We start from the raw sequence: 20,236 nt of genomic DNA, 5'->3' as shown, positions 1-20,236 counted from the left end.
ATCAAAGTGCTTTACTAAGGAGATGAGTATCCGTAGCCATTCTTACGGTGCTTGGTGAACACAGCCTTGGATGAACATCTGCATTACTTTCCATCCCCCTTCCCAACCCTTTCATTTTTCCACTTTATTTCATAGAAACAGAGTTGGAAGGTACCTCAAGAGTCATCTGGTCCAGCCAGCTGCACACTGCAGGACATTTCCCAAAGTACTTTTTCACTGATGAAACTTTCTGTGCACCAAGTTTCTTGCATAAGATCAATTGAGTGATTTTGTTATGTTTACCACATTTGATACTTTTTAAAAATAGTTTCTGTAATCCTCATCCTATAGCATTATCAAATCTCTCATGCTCTTTGATTGCATTGTTTTACACCATGTAATCTGCCTTGAGTCTCACTGAGAAGCGCAGGTTATAAATAAACAAATAGCAATTCTACTAAAGAAATAGTATTGTCACGTACTCCAGAAAGAGAGAAGAGTGGCTATTTCTGCAGCATATTTGCTTTCAAGGGTCACAGAACCTCAGTGCCTGAATAACAGGTGCTCTGTAGTCTACCAGAAGTTTTTAGCTACTGCATAAGCTATTCAGTGTTCCTTTGTGCTCCTTAAACTAGAAAAAAATGCAGATTCGGTGACTTATTTTCTTTCTGTTACCATTGATTTTATGCAGTTATCTGTATTAAAGTCTAATCAGACTTTTATCGAGAGAAATCAAGGAAAGACGAAAAGGGAAAATTCAGGGCTGCAGCTCTGCTGCCTCTCTTTCTATATATACTTAAATGCTTACAAGAGTTGGGAAAATATTACAAATTGCGCTCAGCCTGGTCCAAGGGTTTCTTGCCATTATTAGAATTCAATAAGTGTACTATAATAATGGAATACATGCTAGTTGTGTCCCTTCCTTCAAATTAAAGGAGAAATTTGCCTGTTCAAGAACATCTGCATGCAGGTGCACTTTTACAACCGAGCACGGTCCATGGTATTGTGGAATGATAAAAGGGCAGCCTCCTACTGCTTGGATGCTCAATCATTAGCTGCCAGAGACATATTCATCCTTCAGAAAAATCAAGAGAAGCAAGGCAGTTGCTGTCCTGTTTCTTCTTTTCCCTTGTCAAAAATTTTACATGTGGTTGAAATAACTTTTTTTTTTAACTAAATATAAATGATAACCCAGGCTTTGTTCTGTTGATCTGGAATAGTTTGTATTTAGATTACAGGTATTTAAGGGGTTTCACACAAACCCTTTTTGTGTAAGCTGTTAGTGTTCAAGGTAGGGAGCTTTTTGTTTTTTTTGTTCATAGGATTTAAATACAGTGAATTTAACATGATTCACACAAGCCTTAGCTCTCTGTGAAATACTAATGTTAAGTACTCCTTTTCCTAGGTTAGAAATACCCAGGGCTTTTTTTCAGGGGGAACGCGGGGGAACGGAGTTCCGGAACCTCTTGAAAATGGTCACATGGCTGGTGGCCCCGCCCCCTGATCTCCAGACAGAGGGGAGTTGAGATTGCCCTCCGCGCCGCCGAGCAGCGCGGAGGGCAATCTAAACTTCCCTCTGTCTGGAGATCAGGGGGTGGGGCCACCAGCCATGTGACCATTTTCTCTGAGGGCAACCCACTGAGTTCCACCACCTCTTTTCCCAGAAAAAAAGCCCTGGAAATACCATATTAAGGATAGTATGAAGTTTTCTGCCAGATGTTGGTAATTAATCCAAAAGTCTGAAATTATTTGCCTATCTTCTCTGGAAATAATCATATAGTGAGTTTTGAAGGCGTTATAATAATGTTTACCCTAACAACACAATATTGCATGGGAACGCTAGTCTGACTTATGACACATTCATTGTTACAGGAAATAGCTTGCATGCCAAGGATAACAGTGTCTCAGTGGCAAAATGCCCATCGCGTCTCCTCTGTGGCTGCTGAACATTGGTGATCAACCAGAGGAAGGGGCAAAACATAAAGCATATTGCAAAACCCTTTTGATTTTTCCCCCTCCTTTTTATGGAGGACGAATGCTGAAGATGTGTTTCAAATAGTATTGGTAGGGGGGGAAATCTACTTTGACTTCATGATACTTAAAGATCCTAAGCGGCATTCAACAGTCTGCTCAGCACCCTTCCCCCTAAGGAAACTGCATTGAAGTGTAAACTAAACTTGTGAAGTGCTTGTGAAACAGTACTTAAATTAAGTTTACGAGTATTTAGAGCTCAGCACCCTTCTGAGATGGTTTTGTAGCATTACCAGCAACACAAACAATTAACATAATCTCTAATAGAAGGTTTTGATGAGAAATGTTTGATGAGAAATTGTTGTTCTTTAATGATAGAAATTCTGAGATCCGGTTTGAAACAAATGCAAATTGACAGATTTCCCAGTCTACTCGCTGTAAAAATTATACTTTTATCTGTCATCAACTACACTGTCTACATGAAGAACCTTTTCCTTTACGGTTGACTTCAGCTTTCTTGGAAACGTTTTCGTCCTTTGGAAAGACATTCTCTATTTAGTGAGAGCAGTTTCTATTGCTTCCATGCTTGGCACTGGGACATTGTATCCAGTAGTAGTTCCCAAGTGTTTAAAACTGACAGGAAGTGGTAACCCCTTACTTGGTTTGGTAACAGTAGGTGCTAAATGTTTTTTCTTGAACAAGCAGTTCTTACTCAGAAACACTGATAGCATACAAAAAGGGTTTAAAGCAAAGCATTCCACATTGGAAAAGACTTTGTGGTTAGTGCATTTTTCTTTTTTTGTTCTGTAACTAATTACCAAAAACAGGGAAACAGAACATTAAACAGAATTTTCTGTTATTTATCTAGAATTTTAATTTTTTTCAATATACTTGTGCGCTATTAAACCGACATGGTCAAGATAGATAGACCGAAGTATGAACTGTCCTAAAACTACATATATGTTTCTGTCCTGCTGACAATTTCATTCATTAAACAGAAAAAACCCTTTCAATTGTTTTTAATCTAAATGTAGCTGGGCCATCATGTTTTCCTCTTTCTGTAATCACCAGTATGCCCATAAAGTAATGCTGTTCCCTGCTGTGCTTGTCTGTTACGTTCTGGTATGCAGGCAATTAAGTGAAATCTTCCAATATCCTGCTATTTGAAGACCTGTGTACAAAAAAGAAGCTAGCGTTAGGGGTGAGGGGAAGAAATGCATGAATGGTGGCATGGAAAGACCTTAAGTTGTAGGTCTCAGAAGGTAGGTTAGGCTTTTGATCTGCCAACTTTGACAGCTTCATTTATGGTTAAATCTCTAAAGAGGTATTAAACTTCTTTGGGGAAAGTAGATAATTTAAAAGGGTGAGGGTAGGGCAAGGCAATATGTTTAGTAAGTGGAATACTTGGCTGCTTATGCTGACTGGGAAAGCATCTATGTAATGGAAGAAGACTGGGCTAAACATCTCTTGGGAACAGCCATAATTCTTAAATTTTATATCCTCCAGGATTAAACACCCAATGATATACCAGTCATTTTAGCTTAGACATTCTGTCATTGTCTAGCCAAAGGACGTTGGCAGTGTTTGATTTATGCAAGACTTTTTGAAACACTCTTTGAAATTCCTTCATTTACAAGTAAATGTATTACAAGTAAAAGTCTATTGCCAATCTGTAACATGCAGTTCCTGTGAACGTGCCCTCTTGTGCCAGAGGACATCATATTTATGCTTCTTTTGGGCTCAAAAGCTCCAATGAATAGTCAGAAATGAACTGTATTCCATGGACATCCAAGGTACACAATCAACAAACTTTGTATTTCCCCCCCTATTCTTGTCACTTTTCAGATACATTGGGAAGTCTGACTCGATAACCATCAGCGTATGGAACCATAAGAAAATCCATAAAAAACAGGGAGCTGGTTTTCTGGGCTGTGTGAGACTTCTTTCCAATGCTATCAATCGCCTTAAAGACACTGGTTGTGAGTAGATAAGAAGCAAACACTTAAGTGTTTTGGAACAAGCTTTTAAGAGAGACTTTAAAAACTAGAATTTTGAAGAAAATTTTTTAAAGAGGTTTCTCTTAAGAATGAAAATAAAATGTTCTTTGCCTCTGCTTAGTGACTTCTAGAAATGTTTAGGTACATACCATGTTTTATGGTATGTCAGAGTATGCTGTTAAGTATCACATGATTGTTGCATGTGTAAAGTGAAATGTTCTGTTTTTATAGATCAAAGGTTGGATCTATGCAAGCTTGGGCCAAATGACAACGATACTGTTAGAGGACAGATAGTAGGTAAGTATAGGCTTGTTGTTAGTTTGAATATTCAAAAGTGTACTTGGAACACCACTAACATTTGTACTGTATCTCTGAACTGTGGGCAAAAGTTTAGGACACCGCCCCGCCCCCCGCCGCCTTTGCATATGACAAATGAGGAAGGGCAGTTTTTTTGAAGATTTGTGTGTAATACATGGTTTAGATCCAGCTGAGTGTTTCAAGGGCAGAAGGGTTTCCAGACACGGAGTGTGACTGTCTTGCCTTTACCCTTATCCTGTAGCCCAAAATGCCCACTGAAATGCAATGGGAAACCAAGCTGAGACCGCGACATTTTACAGGTGGAAATCCTTCCATCCACGAAAATGCTCTGCTGGATCAAAGCTAAAGTGTCTATTTTGTTCCCATATCATTTGGGGGGACAACTGAAAGGAGCTCTGACTCTTGAAAGCTCATACCTTGGACATCTAGTCGGTTTTTAAGGTCCCAGTGGGCCTGAATCTTGCTGTTCTACTAGGGAGCAACATGGCTACCCACCCGAAACTTCTTTGTTGTTGGTATTTATTGTTATTACAGTCTTGAATTTCTCCTTGCAGAAACCTTGGTTAATATAAATTCATGTCTAACTTTCCTTGACCATAATTTCTCCCTATTTGATTGATTAAATAATTAATATAGTTTAATCACTTATCCAGTAAAAAAATGCTTTAAAATCTTGTGGGCTTCAGTGTGAGAGAGAGAAATTGAACCTCCTCCTCCCATTGAAATGAACAGGTATGAAGATTTGCTTAACTTTGGCTGGATCATGTCTATTATGTGACAACCTTTACAAACCTACCTATTACTCATTGCCATGAGGACCCACATGACAAAATTCCTATGAAAAATAACTTATTATACTGTAAAATACCTTTCCCGCTACCTACTTTATTGTCCATTATATAGTGTACCCAGAGCTAAATTCTTGGCCAGAATTCTATCAGTCACAAACACACATTCTGAAATCAAGAAGGTTGTGTTTTTGTTATCTGACACTGACAATCATGTGTCCTATAGAGTCTCTCAGTTTGCACTTGCAGCCAAAAAGATAAGATCTAAGGTGGTATTGAATGAGGCTGTTTCGTGATTCCTGGGATAGTGTGGTATACTCTACTGTTTTAATTAATTTTAATTAACCTTTTCAAACTGATACTGGATTTAACTGTTTATTAGTTGATGTTTGGTAAATTGTGACGGCCTATGGCTATAGACAATAAACTCTTTGGCTTTGGCTACTGTAAAACGTGTTGTTCAGTTTTTACTTTTGGCCTTTACTGTAAAGACAATATCTTCACTCAGTGTTTAGAACAGTTTTATTGTTTGAACTGTTACATTTAAAAATCCACTTCCTTGGGTCGCTTTATATTTATGTTGGGTCTTTGAATTTAACAATGGGGCAAAGCTGAATGCTAGAGTACTCTGTCTACAGTTGTCTGATTTAATCACATACTTACTGTATAGATACACATTCTTAAAATTACCAGTATTAGCTGAAAAGGTTGACAGTCCAAGCAGTTAAAGGCTCTGTTTGCAGACGGTACCCACATTCTGTATGTTTTTGGCTGCAAATGGGTCTAGTTTCTATATTATCTTTTGCAGGATAGATGCTCATTTTGGTCTAGACATGAGCTTTCATTTCCAATCTAAACAAGATTAGGAAAAGCACATTAATCTTAATGCCACAGAACTCACCAAGTCATGTGTTCAGTTTCATTCTTGACGAACCTGTTTTTAGAGTAAACAGAACTACCTAGTCTTTCATATACATCCCTTCTTTTACAATTTACACTTAAGGTGCAGAATTGCCATTTTACTGTTCTATTGTGAAGAAGGTTCATGCTTAAGAAATATGGATAAACATTGTGTCATTTTTTGAGTTGTGTACATTTTGATTAGAAATGTGAACGGCATTTGTCTCATTTAAATTCTGCCTACTTCTGCAGTGTGGCTTTGTTCTGCATGCAGCACATTAATGTGTCCGATAAATAGGCTACTAAAAACAAGTAAATCTTCCAAACGAGACAAAGGTGCAAAAAATCCTACTTAAATCCCAAATAATTCAGAGTTTCTTGTAAATTTCTTGTTTTAATGGCTGTGGAAGCACTGAGCTTTGTTGTTAATAATCAGTAATTAATAACTCTTTGTTGTTAATAATCAGTACGATGATTTTGCATACAGGTATATTCAGGGCTTTTTTTCTGGGAAAAGAGGTGGTGGAACTCAGTGGGTTGCCCTTGGAGAAAATGGTCACATGGCTGGTGGCCCCGTCCCCTGATCTCCCGACAGAGGGGAGTTTAGATAGGAGGACAATTTCAACTCCCCTCTGTCGGGAGATCAGGGGGCAGGGCCACCAGCCATGTGACCATTTTCCGAGGTTCCGGAACTCCGTTCCACCGTGTTCCAGCTGAAAAAAAAGCCCTGGGTATATTGCTCCCTGTAGCATCCCTGTCAGTGCAGGATTGGCCCCAGCAGTTAATAGTGAGCACCTTTGGACTCCACCTCACAAATACATCACCAGTTATCTTCAAGTACAGTGGTTTTATTTTTTCTGAGAGGAGCTAATGGTAGTCATTCACATGTGTGAAAGAAAGTAAAAGGGGGCAACACTGAAGTTGGGTACTAGGACGGAGATTTTCACATTTTAGCTCCTTTCAGCTGTGTCCTGTATTATAGCTATGGCTACCAAGCTTCTGGTTCATATCTTTTTCCCTATGCTGACATCATTCTTCTCACTACTACCATAATTTTTTTCATACTTGCTAAGGAAAAAAGGAAGAGCAGTGGCTAGTTATTTACAGTGCAATTCTGAGGCCTACTGGGCTGGCAGTGGTCACGGGCCAGCATAACAGCACCACCAGGAGTCTACTCCTCAAGAATTTCCATGGGAGAGCTGCACTGGTGTCCCACCCCACCATTCCCCTGACAATCCAACCGGCAGCACCCAAGCTGCACCCATAATAACAGGTGCATGACTGGCAAGCAAAGGTGCAGCCAAAGCACAGGCTGTGATCCCTGCTGCCTGTTGACAATCCCACTCCACCCCCCTCACCAGTGAGCAACAGCTGGGAACCAAGTGCCCCTGCATTTATGGCATTTTCATCAAGTAGCTGCCCGGCAAAGCGCAAGGCGGGGCATGTGGCTCTCTGGAAGGTGGCCCCAGAGACTGCCACAGTTGACTCTGGTGAACAGTGAGGGTGCCGGGACAACCCCACGGTGTCTCCTGGGCCACCCTTGCAGGCAGCGGAACAGGAGGGGGGGACACTGGAGGTGGTCTGTGGCTGGCGCTGCCACTATAGCCAGGCCATGGCCTTGGGACACTGCCTCCCTCCATTTGCGTTGAGTCTCCAGCCACTCCCTCTCAGTTGCCGCCCACATGGCGGAAAAGTTGGGAGGATGCTGTGTGCAGAACAAGGGACCCAGACCCCATGTCCTCCATGTCCCCGTCCAGCAGTCTCCATCCCCAGGTCTGCCCATCTCAACAGCCCTCAGCATCCCCACCGTGGCCCCCGCCAGTGTCACCCCACCCCCCTCAGAGAATGTGGAGTCCACCCACAGCACAGGCCCTCTGTGGTTGCCGATTCTGGGATCCTGGTGATGCCGAGAGGCTGGAGGACAGCCATTCTTGCTGCCATGGCCTGTCGTGAAGGGGTCATAACCTAAAGATATGCCACCACTTCAGCAGAGATCAGCAGTATGCAGGCCCCTGTAGGAGAGAACCCAGGTGGTTGAGCTGAGCATCTTGTGTCCTGGCATGCCAGCCAAACCCTGTCAGGCCCTCCTGCTCCCTCACCTCCATCAGCTGCTGGGTCCATTCTCCCACCGCCGGGATCGTCTCACGCATTGGCCAGCTCTATCCCCTCCTCAGCTCTGTGTGTGTGTGTGTGTGTGTGTGTGTGTGAAGGCCGAGTCCCACAGTGGGATGGTCACTTCCCCTGCAGCTTCCTTGCCCGTGGCCCCCGACAGCTCCGGAGTGGTGTCCACGCCAAATGGTTCACCTGGATGAGAGAAACAAGGGTGCTGATGGCCTGCACGTGGCACCATCCCTGTTATCAGGCACCCTGTCCACCCTAACCTGTGGACTGTTCCCCCTCCCTGTCGTGAGCTCACTTATCAGGACCTTGATGCTGAGACCACCCATCACAACAGGAGGGATCACTGAGCACATGACCACCTCCGCCCTAAGCAAACTCTTTTGCACTGCCCGCTCGTATGGTGTGCCCCTGGCCATGATGGCGTGCACACACTTCTGAGCTGGCCCAAAGGGGTCACTCCAGGTCTTCTTGGTGGACATCTCTGTCCACGTGGCATGCTCCACGTGGCACTCGCTCTACCACCATGCACCAAAAGGCCTGACGGTGACCGGTGGTCCAGGTGCTTGTGACCATGAGGAGGGCGATGCTGGCATGCTCCATTAACGGGCTGTAGAGGAGCACCTTCTCAGCTGTAGTCTAGTTTTGCTGCTGCTGGCTACTTCTTCCTCCTGAGCACTCCATGACCATGCCACCCTCAGACAGAGGTATGCAGAGGTGTGACCATGCAGTGTAGGGGTAGGAGTAGGTGCTGGGCTAGGGGAAGGTTGGGATGCAGGCCCCATTAACTGTGCCCTTCCCTTGCAACCCTCATGTGGGAAGACCTTGCCTGGTGTCCGCTTCTGCCGCCTGCAGTCCTGGGGGACCACTTGCTCCACCTCCTGCCAGCACTGTATGTTTGGGTGTTGCATCAGTGCTGGAGGAGACACTTTGCCAAGTGATACCGGGAGCACATCTGCACCCTCCAGATCCTAGACAACACCTGCCTTGAGCATTTCCACCTTAGACAGGGCAGCCATCCAGTAACTCTGTGAGGAACTTGAGACAGCGCTCCAGGAGCAAGCCCCAGCCCTCAGGGCCATCCGTGTCTTGCAGAAGGTGCTGCTCTCCCCCTCTGTTTCCTGGTCACTGGCTCATTCCAAGGTGTGGAGGCTGAGGTCCTGGAGGTCCCCCAGTGCTCCACAAGCTGCTGTTTCCACGGTTTCCTGGATGCCATACTGAGCCGCTTCCAGGACCATGTGTACTTCCCCACTGATGAGGCCGAGCTGGCCCCCATCCGGGCTGAGTTTGTCTCCTTCACAGGGTTCCCGAATGTCATGGGCACTGCGGACTGCACATACATTGTCCCCTGTCACCCTGTGAGGAGCCTCAGGTCTACAAAATTTTCCACTGCTTCCACAGCATCAATGTTCAGGCAGCATGTAACCCACCCAGAGCATCTTCACAGACGTGGTGGCCAAGTTCCCTGGGAGCATCCACAATGCCCAGATCTTCGTGGCATCTGGCTTGAACCAACTTCTTGCTGTGTAGCTGGAGGACAAGGGCTGGCTTTTAGGTAGGTGGCCTGGCGGGTAGGAGGGTATTGTCGTGCAGAGGGGGCACCGATGACTGACGGCTTCCCTACCCATGCAGGTGACCAGGGCTACCTGCTTCTCCCATCCCTACCGACCCCATATTCCTCAGATGAGCCAGCAGACCATGTTGTCTACAACCAAGATCACCCATGCACAAGATTGTTCCTTGGAAACAACAGGAGAGGCTGGAAGGCCCAGTGCATATGATGGGAGCCACGATTGCCCATCGACTTGTAGTAGCTCCACTGAAATACATCACTGCATCAAAAAGATGAGAGACGTCTGCAGAGTGGACCTTGACAGCTATTCTCTGACGCTGGGATGACGGCCTCCAGAGTGGAATGACAGCCTCTGGGACCAGAGAAACTCCATCAGGGGGTGACATCTCAGCATCAGATTCCCGAAGTCCGTCCCTGTCTCTGCAAATCGCAAAAGGGAGAGTGGTCTGGCCTTGCAGGAGAGGAACTCCAGGATGTTGCTCTATATCACGGCATCAACCTTGCCCCCTACATGCCAGCGATCTTCTGCCTGGCTTATCAGACACCAGCAATCCAATCAGAGAATGAGAGTCCTCTGTGGTGTCCCCCGTGGACACACACAGGCAACACTCCAAGTCCTACCCCTCTGTCTGCAGCAAACTTGGGGAGGGGGAGGGAAGCTGGGCAGGGCTGGAGCCTCCAAGGTGCCACAGGACACCTGCTCCTTCTGGTAGTAGAGCCACACAAAGGCACCTGGAGCTTCTTTGGGGCCACCCCATCTGTCCCAGGCCAGAGGGGGGGCTACTGACATACACAGGCAGGCAAACAGACATGGAGGACATTGTTCTTCGACACATACTTTACTGCTAAAAGAGAAGAGGATGTCCAGCTGCGTCCAACTTCTCTTGGTTGGGATGGAAGCTGCACCTGTATGTGCAGTGGTTGGAGCCGTGGGGGCCGTTCCTAATGCTGCCGTCTCAGGAGCGAGGTCAGTTTTGGGGCTGCCTGGGGGATGGCTCCGTTGGCAGGGCTCGGATGGCAGCTGGGAAGGATCACTGGGAGCCAGAACAGTGATACTTCCTGGCCTTCCTGACAGGCCACTACCTGCCTAAAAGGGAAACCAGACACATGTGTGGTGAGGGGCCAGGCCCTGTGCAGCCCATGGCAGGGTCTGCCATGGCCAGAGAGGGTATCCATGGCCAAGGGCAGTGGTAGTGGCTCTGTTGTCACAGGTGCTGCTGGGAACCAAACTTGAGATGCTCCTCTGGGAGGAAAATGCTCCTCATCCACATATGTTTGTCCTGCTCCTGTGACTGATTGAAGCTCTGGTCCTGTGAGGGTGACAGTCATGGGGTTGGGCACCTGCCATCACAGGGGATTTACAAGAGCAAGCACCCACCCAGTCACCCTGATTTGCACCCTGCCTGAGGGGGGGGGGCTGGCTGAGGTCATCTGAATGGATCCCTGGCATGGGCTGCTATAAGCCCCCCTGAAACAGCTGTGTCGAGCATGGCTTCCTGGGCGACTGCTTCCTTGGCCAGCACAAGCCACACTGGCTCGTAGACAGGGGCAGTGTTCAGGGGACCTCAGGTGAGGGGAGGGAGAGGCCACTGTGAATGAGCAACCTGGGGCAGCAACCACCCCAGCTCTTTCTTACCTGTTGGTGCACCCTCGTCCCTCCCCAAGCCAGGACTCAGGAGATGGGTAACCTGTAAAGGAACTTGGGTGGTTGTTGTTAGACATTCTGCACTTAGCTTTCCTCCCATATGTGAGTACGAGGCATGCCCCAAATTTTGCAAAGTTCCCTCTGCTCGCTCTTGCCTCGCCAAGCGAGCACCCTCTTCTCCCTTGTGCTCTAAGTCCCCATGGCAGGGGGCTTTTGGGCAAAGCCTCCAATCACTTCCCTACTTAGCTGGTGTCATGGGCGCCTTGGGCGGAGGTTTTGTAGGGTGCCTGAGAAGCTGATTGGCCACGGGAAAGAGGGTTTGGTGCTGTGGGTCACAAGCGGATTGGTTGCTGTGGTAGTTGGCATTGAGTTTTCCCGTACAAAGGGCGCCTATGGGCTGCACCATTCTTTTTTGCATCATAACTTTCTACAGCTGTTGGGGGTGTTCTTGGGCCTGAAATGGCTTAGGGAGCCGACTAACTCGCACCTCGTTCCCAGCCCACGCCCTCTAGCTGCTGGTGCAGGGATTTACGCTGCAGTTATGTTGGCGCCCAGCCACCACGGCCGGGTGTTGCTGAGACCATGGCACAGTTGTGCTGGGTCACTGTTTCGGTATAAGGGGGTTTCAGTCGGCATAAGTCTGCGATATGCCGGTGTAACTCCTATTTGGTTCCCTGTGCACTCCCCTACCCCCTCAGAATTGCACTGTCCAAGGGACTGCATTGTTTACCCCAGGGCAGTACCATCAAAATTGTGCCATTCTGGAGCAAAGAAAGCAGCCACTTTATAAAGACAGCCGCATCTCTGCTGCTTTGATTTCCTGATAGGAGAGCTCTTCAGCAGGAGTAGAAAGCTCACGGACAACGAGGAAAGATGAAAGTGCTCCCAAAGCAGGTTTACTTAGCAAGAAAGTAGTAAAGAGTCCTGTAGCACCTTTAAGACTAACCAACTTTATAGTAGCATAAGCTTTCGAGAGCCACAGCTCTCTTCGTCAGATGCATGGAGGGTATGAAGAAACTGCCCCCTCCCTTACCACCTATATATCTTTGTCCAGTTTCTTCATACCCGCCATGCATCTTACGAAGAGAACTGTGGCTCTCGAAAGCTTATTCTGCTATAAAGTTGGTTAGTGTTAAAGGTGCTACTGGACTCTTTACTGTTTTGCTACTACAGACTAACTCAGCTGTGGATCTTAGCAAGAAAGTGAGTCTTCTTCCTTCCTCAAGTCAGTTCCTCACTTTGTTGTACTTACGACAGCTCTGCATGAGAAAGGGAGAAAGTTTGGAACTAGCTGTTACATACTGACAAGCAGGGAAACCCGCAAATAACGCCACTGTTTCCTCTTTGTTCTCTTCTTCTCCCATGTTAACTGCTTGCCACCCGCTTCTCTACCCTCCTCAGTCATTGTCCCTGGCATGGTTTACTGGGTTTGCTAGGCAACCCCCACATGGTGGCCGAGATCTCATGATGCAGTGTTTTGAGAATTTTTTTTATTCTTGAAATTCTGAGTTTTTAAAATCCCTGCCATCATTTTTTTAACTGTTCAGATTTTTATTTTTTATTTTTAGAGAAATCATCTCTTGTCTGTACATGGCCCCATTGTGTGGATTTTTTGGATCCACTTTCTGAAGCCATGTTCCTAATAAGAGATATAAAATTATGTCCATATACTAACATAAAGGCAGTTTTATAAGAATGTGTGAAATCTAGCTGTTTTAGAATAAAGAACTTCTAGTTTGACCTATTTATGCATTGAACTGGAAAACTGGTGAAAAGATGGCTTTTAAAAAATAGCTGTGTAAGTCCTATTGCTCCTTTCCAGACACAGTTGTTTGACTATATTACAGTTTCTTTAATTTTTACTTTTGTTTTAATAGTAAGTCTCCAGTCCAGAGACCGGATAGGCACAGGAGGGCAAGTTGTGGATTGCAGTAGGCTATTTGACAATGATTTACCTGATGGGTAAGTTAACTCTATAAAGGTGGGAACAGAAGAATATGTTGCATGTCATAACAGTAGCTTTAATTTTTATTTGACATTTGTGTTGATAAGAAATAGAGAAAATATTCTTTTGTTTAAAATTCATTATCATATGGATGTTTTTCACAGTGTGAAAGGGAAATCAGCAGTATAGTTTTCTGAGAATATTTCTAATAAGTCCCAATTGCACAAAAATTCTCACTTTGCATTTCTTTTTTTAAAAAAATTTTATTGGGTGAGTATAATATAAATGTTTACATTTCCCAAATCTGCCCATTCTTAATCTATTCCCCCACCCTTTCCCTCCCCCTTTCTACTATAGACTTCCAACAGCTTTCCAACCCAATATCTAACTACTCTGCTTAATATTATTTGGCTATTTAGCAAATAAATTGTTCTCTTAACTCAGTTACTATTTCCCATCATTGTCCATATTTCTCACTTGGCATTTCTGAGGGGGAAAGCAGAATTACATTAAAGGAATATATGAAAATCTTGACTGGACATTCTGAAGAAGTAATAGAAGTAAAATAAGTTTTAATAGTATGATTAAAAATAAGTTTCTTCAACTGGATGCACTTTTAACTGAGATTTCCTTATGGTGTTTCAAGGAAATCTTTGAACTGGTCATTGTGACTTATATAAATGACACCATAGATGGAAGTATTGTTTAAAGCATGTAAGGGTGTTGGGAGAAGATGTAATAATACTTACAGACTCTGTTTAGTTTCAGTACTGAGAATTGCATTGTGCATGCTCCTAGGCCATGGCCCCAAACAAAGGAGCATGTACATGATGCCACAGAAGCTGGATTTTAAAAGAAGGATTCAGTGCACCTATTGTAATGGAATCCTGTAACCGTTCTTTATACACCCCAGGCTACAAATTGCATGAGAGGTTTTGTATGTGATGTTATTGATGATGTGTTTATGCTATTTGGATGTGGCAGGGTATTTTTGCATTCAAAAGCATGCACTTCTCCACCCCCACCCGCCATACCTGTTAACAACTCACCTGTAGTTCAGAAGTCATTAAAGATGTCCAGCAGTGTTCATGGCAGAGGGGGTGCTGTGCTGAAAAAGAAAATACCCATACTTTTGTATGAATGTGTAAATGGGGAAGGGGGATTATAATCCAAACATAATACTGCCTGCTGAGAACAACACTTATAAATAAAATATATTATTAATGTTATTGTTATTGGTCTTCCTTTCTCACTGATAGTCAAGGTGGATTACACAGTGCAAGTGAAAATATGATATAATCAACAACTACGATATTCTTTGAGCAAAATACAATAACGAGCAACTGTTCAGACATTCAGTGAAAGAGATACAGTAGGGTACGGTAGCAGAAATTTGGAAAACAAGCATAAATCTGAGCACAGAGATGAAATCTTTCTGAAACAAAGTTATAACTAATTTACGTGGCATGTTTAGCAACGTGGAAGCTCCCTAGGAGGCTCATGTCTAAATTAGCAGGCAGTAGTATCCAACAGAGTAGCGTATTAGGGCGTGTCATTTTGGGGGTTGAAATTTCACAAATGTCTTAGTGAGGAGATTTAAAAATGTTTTTGAGTGTCAGAAATTCAGATCTGCCATTTTTCTTTCGATTGGACAACATTTAGTTTGGTAAATCTACATTTGATTAAAACGCCACGCGCTGCTCTCAGAAAAATGAAACGAAGTCATGCCCTCAAGTCATAGATGACTTACGGCAACCCCTGGTGGAGTTTTCATGGCAAGAGACTAACAGAGGGGTTTGCCATTGCCTGCCTCTGCAACCCTGGTCTTCATTGGAGGTCTCCCCTCCAATTACTAACCAAGGCTGACCCTGTTTAGCTTCTGAGATCTGATGAGTTCAGGCTCTCCTGGGCTATCCAAGTCAGGGCGCTCTCAAAAAAACAACATATAATAATTTTAGCTTCTGGAAAAGTCAGGTAATGGTATAAAAAAATTTTCTCTGCACAAAACCTATCCTGTTACACATAAAACATATCCTTGTAATCATAAAACAACATGAGAAAGTAATGACATCATTTTAAAAATATTCAGACGACCAGTTTCATCAAGTCTTGCTTTGATTCGTTCTTGGACATCAGCTGCCGATTTGCTTCTTGGCCTCTAATATAGCCCTCACGTTTCTCATGTGTATACACCCTGCCTGCTGCCTCTGCAACTTGTTTCACACACCTCTCTATAGACTGACCATGACAGGGCCACTGTGGAGCTTGCATGGGCTCATCGATGAACTTCTTTACTTCCGCTGTTGTCCATTTGCATGTCAAAGGAGGTTCATATACCCCCGTCAGACCAGTCTATCATCTCCTACAGGGAAGAAGCACTGGGACTGATGCAAGATGTCTTCCTGGGATGTACAGAAAGATCTCCCAGTGTGTTGTCATCTCCACAACCTTTTGCACATTTGCTCTCCTTACTGTCATTGGAGCACAAGATTGTCTGGATTATCATTTCACTGAATGCATAGCATGCTGAGCATCAGATGGTTGGCAAAACAGCATCCACTACAGCCTTCTTTTGCAGCCTAAGTAGCCACAGCTGAAACCAGGTGTGGCATGGGCCTTCCACTCAGGAGTGTTTTACTTTGACTTCTTAAGTTGTTGAGAGTTTTGCCTGTAAGGCTGTTTTGAAACCCATATGTGGAAAACCCTGTTTGCTGTTGTCAAGCACCTTGAATGGCTGACCAATTTCAAGAAGGGCCAGATCTGTGGGAAGTTCTCCTGTGCTTACGGCCTGTGTAATTCTATGCCCATATGCTTGATCAGTTGAGAGATCCTTTACAGCACTGTCACTGGGTGAAATAAGAGGCTCTCCAATGGAGAGTGGTGAATGAAGGATCAGTTTCAAGTTCTGTAGCAATGTCTAGCATCTTGCAAATTTTACCTGTCCACTTGTTGTTAGACAAGGTCTTCCCAACTAGTGTTGTGATCAAGTGTCACAGGGGTAACTTGTTGATGTGGAAGGCACAAACCAACCAGATCAGCTTACAGCAAAGAACGATCCCTCTGCAATGCATACCACCCTCCCAGCCAGTGTTAACATTTGTAGAATCACCTCCAATGGCCTGGAGGCTTTTATCCATGCCCTTCTTCTTCATGAAGTCTACAAGATTATCAGCAATAACTTCAGTAGGTTTTTTTCTCTTTGAGCCTTTCTCCAGAGTTAAGTGGTAGAGATATTTTCCACCTGGCTCACTGCACACATCATAAAGCTCTTCTTTGATGATGCTGGGGAAATGCTGATATGAATTGTCTTCTTTCAGCATAACTTTAGTTGTATCTCGACGGCCATCAAAGAAGATGCAGTCAATTTCACTCTTCTTAAAAAGGTCATCAAATTGCTGATCCAGGGATTTCTTAACTTTTTCTTGGGTCCTCTTGACTTTGTTGTGGTCAACTATAAGTCTCTTGTCTTCTTTAAAGGCGGCAGTTATGATGGCAGCTGTGGCATGAAGGCCATGTCTGATGCTCTGCATAGCAACATTATGTATTTCTAATGTGTTGTGTTCTGCCTTATTATTTGAATCACAGAGTTGGAAGGGGCCATACAGACCTTCTAGTCCAACCCCCTACCCAATGCCAGATGAGCCTAAAGCATCCCTGACCAATATTCATCCAGCCTCTTCTTGAAAACTGCCAGGGAAGGGGAGCTCACCACCTCCTGAGGCAGCTGATTCCACCTTTGAACTACTCTGACCATGAATAAGTTTTTCCTAATATCCAGCCGGTGCCTTTCCGCATGTAATTCGAATCCTGATGCTTCGAGTCCTATCCTCTGCTGCCAACTGGAACAGCTCCTTGCCCTCCTCCAAATGACAGCCTTTCAAATATTTAAAGGGAGCGATCATGTCCCCCCTCAATCTCCTCTTCTCCAAAACAAACATTCCCAAGGCCCTCAGCCTTTCCTCATAGGGCTCAGTCTCCAGACCCCTGATCATCCTCGTTGCTCTCTTCTGCACCCTCTCAATTTTGTCCACATCCTTTTTGAAGTGAACCCTCCAGAACTGCACACAGTACTCCAGGTGCGGCCTGACCAAGGCAGTATCGAGAGGGACTATGACCACCTGTGATTTCGATGCAATGGCCCTTTTGATACAACCCAAGACTGAGTTTGCCTTTTTTGCCACTGCATCACACTGACTGCGCATATTTAGTTTACAGTCCACTCTTACTGCAAGATCTCTTTCACATACACTAGCACCCAGAAGTGTATCCCCCATCCTGTATTTGTGCTTCCTATTTTTTTGTGGCCCAGATGTAATACTGTGCACTTATCTATGTTGAATTGCATCCTGTTCACAATCGCTCACTTCTCCAGAGTATTCAGGTCTTGTTGAATTTTAACTCTATCTTCTTGGGTGTTTGCCACTCCTCCCAATTTGGTATCATCAGCAAATTTAATGAGAAGCCCATTTACTCCTTCATCCAGATCATTGATAACAATATTGAAAAGTACCGGGCCCAAAACCAAGCCCTATGGCACCCCACTGGACACCTCCCTCCAATCTGATGAAATGCCATTGACCACCACTCTTTGGGTGTGGTCCTCTAACCAGTTCCCTATCCACAGAACTATCCTATAGTCCAGTCCTCAGTCTTCCAGTTTACCCATTAGAATGTCATGGGGAACCTTATCAAAAGCTTTATTGAAATCCAGGTAAATCACATCAACAGAGTTCCCACGATCCAGTAAGCTTGTCACTCGATCAAAGAAGGAAACCAGGTTGGTCTGACAAGATCTGTTGGGGACAAAACCATGTTGACTTCCCCAGATCACTAAGTGGTCCTTCAGATGCTTACAGATCGATCCCTTTAAAATCTGCTGTAATATCTTCCCAGCAACAGAAGTCAGACTGACTGGCCTGTAGTTTCCCGGGTCATCCTTCTTCCCTTTCTTAAAGATTGGGATAACATTCGCTCTTCTCCAATCTTTCGGCACATCCCCAGTCCTCGAGGAGACCTTGAAGATTTTATTTATTTATTTATTTAATCACATTTCTAGACCGCCCTCCCCGTCAGACGGGCTCAGGGCGGTTTAACAACAGCTTAAAACAGTAAAAACATTATAAAAACATTAAAACATCATATCAAAACAATTAAAATTGGCGGGTATAAAATATTAAAATACGGCATTGTCCTGCATGGGTAGTGGAAGGTCTTCAGTGGTATGGCTGGCGAGAGGACAGCCTAGCCCCCACCAAATGCCTGGTGGAACATCTCCGTCTTGCAGGCCTGGCAGAAAGATAACAAATCTTGCCAGGCCCTAGTTTCCTCAGACAGAGTTCCGCCAGGTCGGAGCCAGAACTGAGAAGGCCCTGGCTCTGGTAGAGGCCAGGCGGACCTCCCTGGAGCCAGGGACCATCAGCAAGTTCTTAGTGGCTGATCGAAGCGACCTCCGGGGAACATAAGGGGAGAGGCCACAACCTCTCTGTCAATGTCAACTAGCCCCCCAGGTGTCCTGTCATGTCTACTACCATCTCTAGATGGGCTTGAGTTCTTCAGGGAGAAAACAGAGGCAAAAAAGTCATTCAGCCTTTCTGCTTTTTCCTTGTCCTCCATCAGAGTTTCTCCTTCCACTCCCAACAGCGGCCCAATTGCCTGTTTTACCTTGCATTTGCTTCTCACGTATCTGTAGAGGTTTTTCTTGTTATAGTGAGCCTCCCTGGCCAGACTCAGCTCATACTGAGCTTTGGCTTCTCTGATGGCTGATCTGCAGTACCTCATGTATTCCTCTTTAGAGGTCTGTCCTTTCCATTTCCTGAACATTTCCCTTTTCTCCCTTAGCTTATTCTGGAGCTCTCTGTTCATCCACATCAGTTTCTTGGAGCTCTTACCATGTTTCCGTCTTACTGGAACAGTGAGGGCTTGAGCTTGCAAAAGCTCATCTTTGAGAAGAGCCCACCCTTCACTCTCTTCTTTCCCTTCTAGCACACTCCCCCACGGAATGACTCTCATCAAGCCTTTGAGTTCATTGAAGTCAGCCCTATGAAAATCTAACGTACGGATCTGCCAATGAATATCCTTGGCCCCCCACAGCAACTGGAATTCAAGGAGGACATGGTCTCTTCCCCCTAAGGTCTCGACCACCTTCACCCCATCTACCAATTCTTCCCTGTTGGTTAATGTTAAGTCTAGTATGGCTGAGCCCCTTGTAGCTTCCTCCACCATTTGAAAAAGGAAGTTATCGGCCAGGCAGTTCAGGAAGTTGTGTGAGTGTTGTTGCTTTGCTGAGCTTGTCTCCCAGCACACATCGGGGAAGTTGAAGTCACCCATAATTATAAGGTTCTGATGTCTGGATACTCTACCAATCTGTTCAAGGAGGGCAGTGTCCATTTCCTCTCCCTGGTCAGGCGGTCTGTAGCAGATTCCAACAACAATATCCTTTGTCCTTCCTCTCCTTATTTCCACCCATATACTTTCCACTGGGCTGTCAACCACATTCTCCAGAACTTGCTGACAATCAAGCCCTCTCCTCACATACAGTGCCACTCTGCCTCCTCTTCTACCCTTCCGGTATTTCTTGAACAACTCGTACCCATCCACTACCACATTTCAGTCATGGGAATCATCCCACCAAGTCTCAGTCATTCCTTCCATATCGTAGCCCTCTGTTTGCAAGAGAAGCTCAAGCTCTTCCTTCTTATTACCCATACTTCGGGCATTGGTATATAGTCACTTGTACCCTTGTACCTTTGTTTGATCTATCCTTCCCAGGTGGGCCCCCCCCCGTTATCACTTCTTCATTGAAATCCCCATGTTGATCATCCCCGTCCCCTTGTGGCATTAAAGTTTTCCTGATGAAGCTCTCCAGGTTCTTTCCAAACATTTTCTTCCCTGACCTTGAGAGGTGAAGCCCATCATGTGCCAGAAGGCCTTCTCTAAGAAAACTTATCTCGTGGTCCCAGAACCCAAAGCGCTCCTGCTGGCAGCACCGTTGCATTCCTCTTC

General features: G+C 45.0%; 1 protein-coding gene across 1 annotated transcript in view; it reads left to right on the top strand.

Annotated features, from left to right (window-relative positions):
- Window positions 1–20,236, top strand: part of SMURF2 (SMAD specific E3 ubiquitin protein ligase 2) — a 138,261-nt gene that overhangs the window by 71,247 nt on the left and 46,778 nt on the right. The window contains exons 4-6 of the mRNA XM_054976042.1: window positions 3,796–3,929; window positions 4,179–4,244; window positions 13,167–13,251. Of these exons, the coding sequence (XP_054832017.1) occupies window positions 3,796–3,929; window positions 4,179–4,244; window positions 13,167–13,251 (285 nt within the window). The remainder of the gene's footprint in view (window positions 1–3,795; window positions 3,930–4,178; window positions 4,245–13,166; window positions 13,252–20,236) is intronic.

This window comes from Eublepharis macularius, chromosome 4, assembly GCF_028583425.1.
Source record: "Eublepharis macularius isolate TG4126 chromosome 4, MPM_Emac_v1.0, whole genome shotgun sequence".
Lineage (NCBI taxonomy): Eukaryota > Metazoa > Chordata > Lepidosauria > Squamata > Eublepharidae > Eublepharis > Eublepharis macularius.
This window is presented reverse-complemented; position numbering and strand designations above follow the sequence as displayed.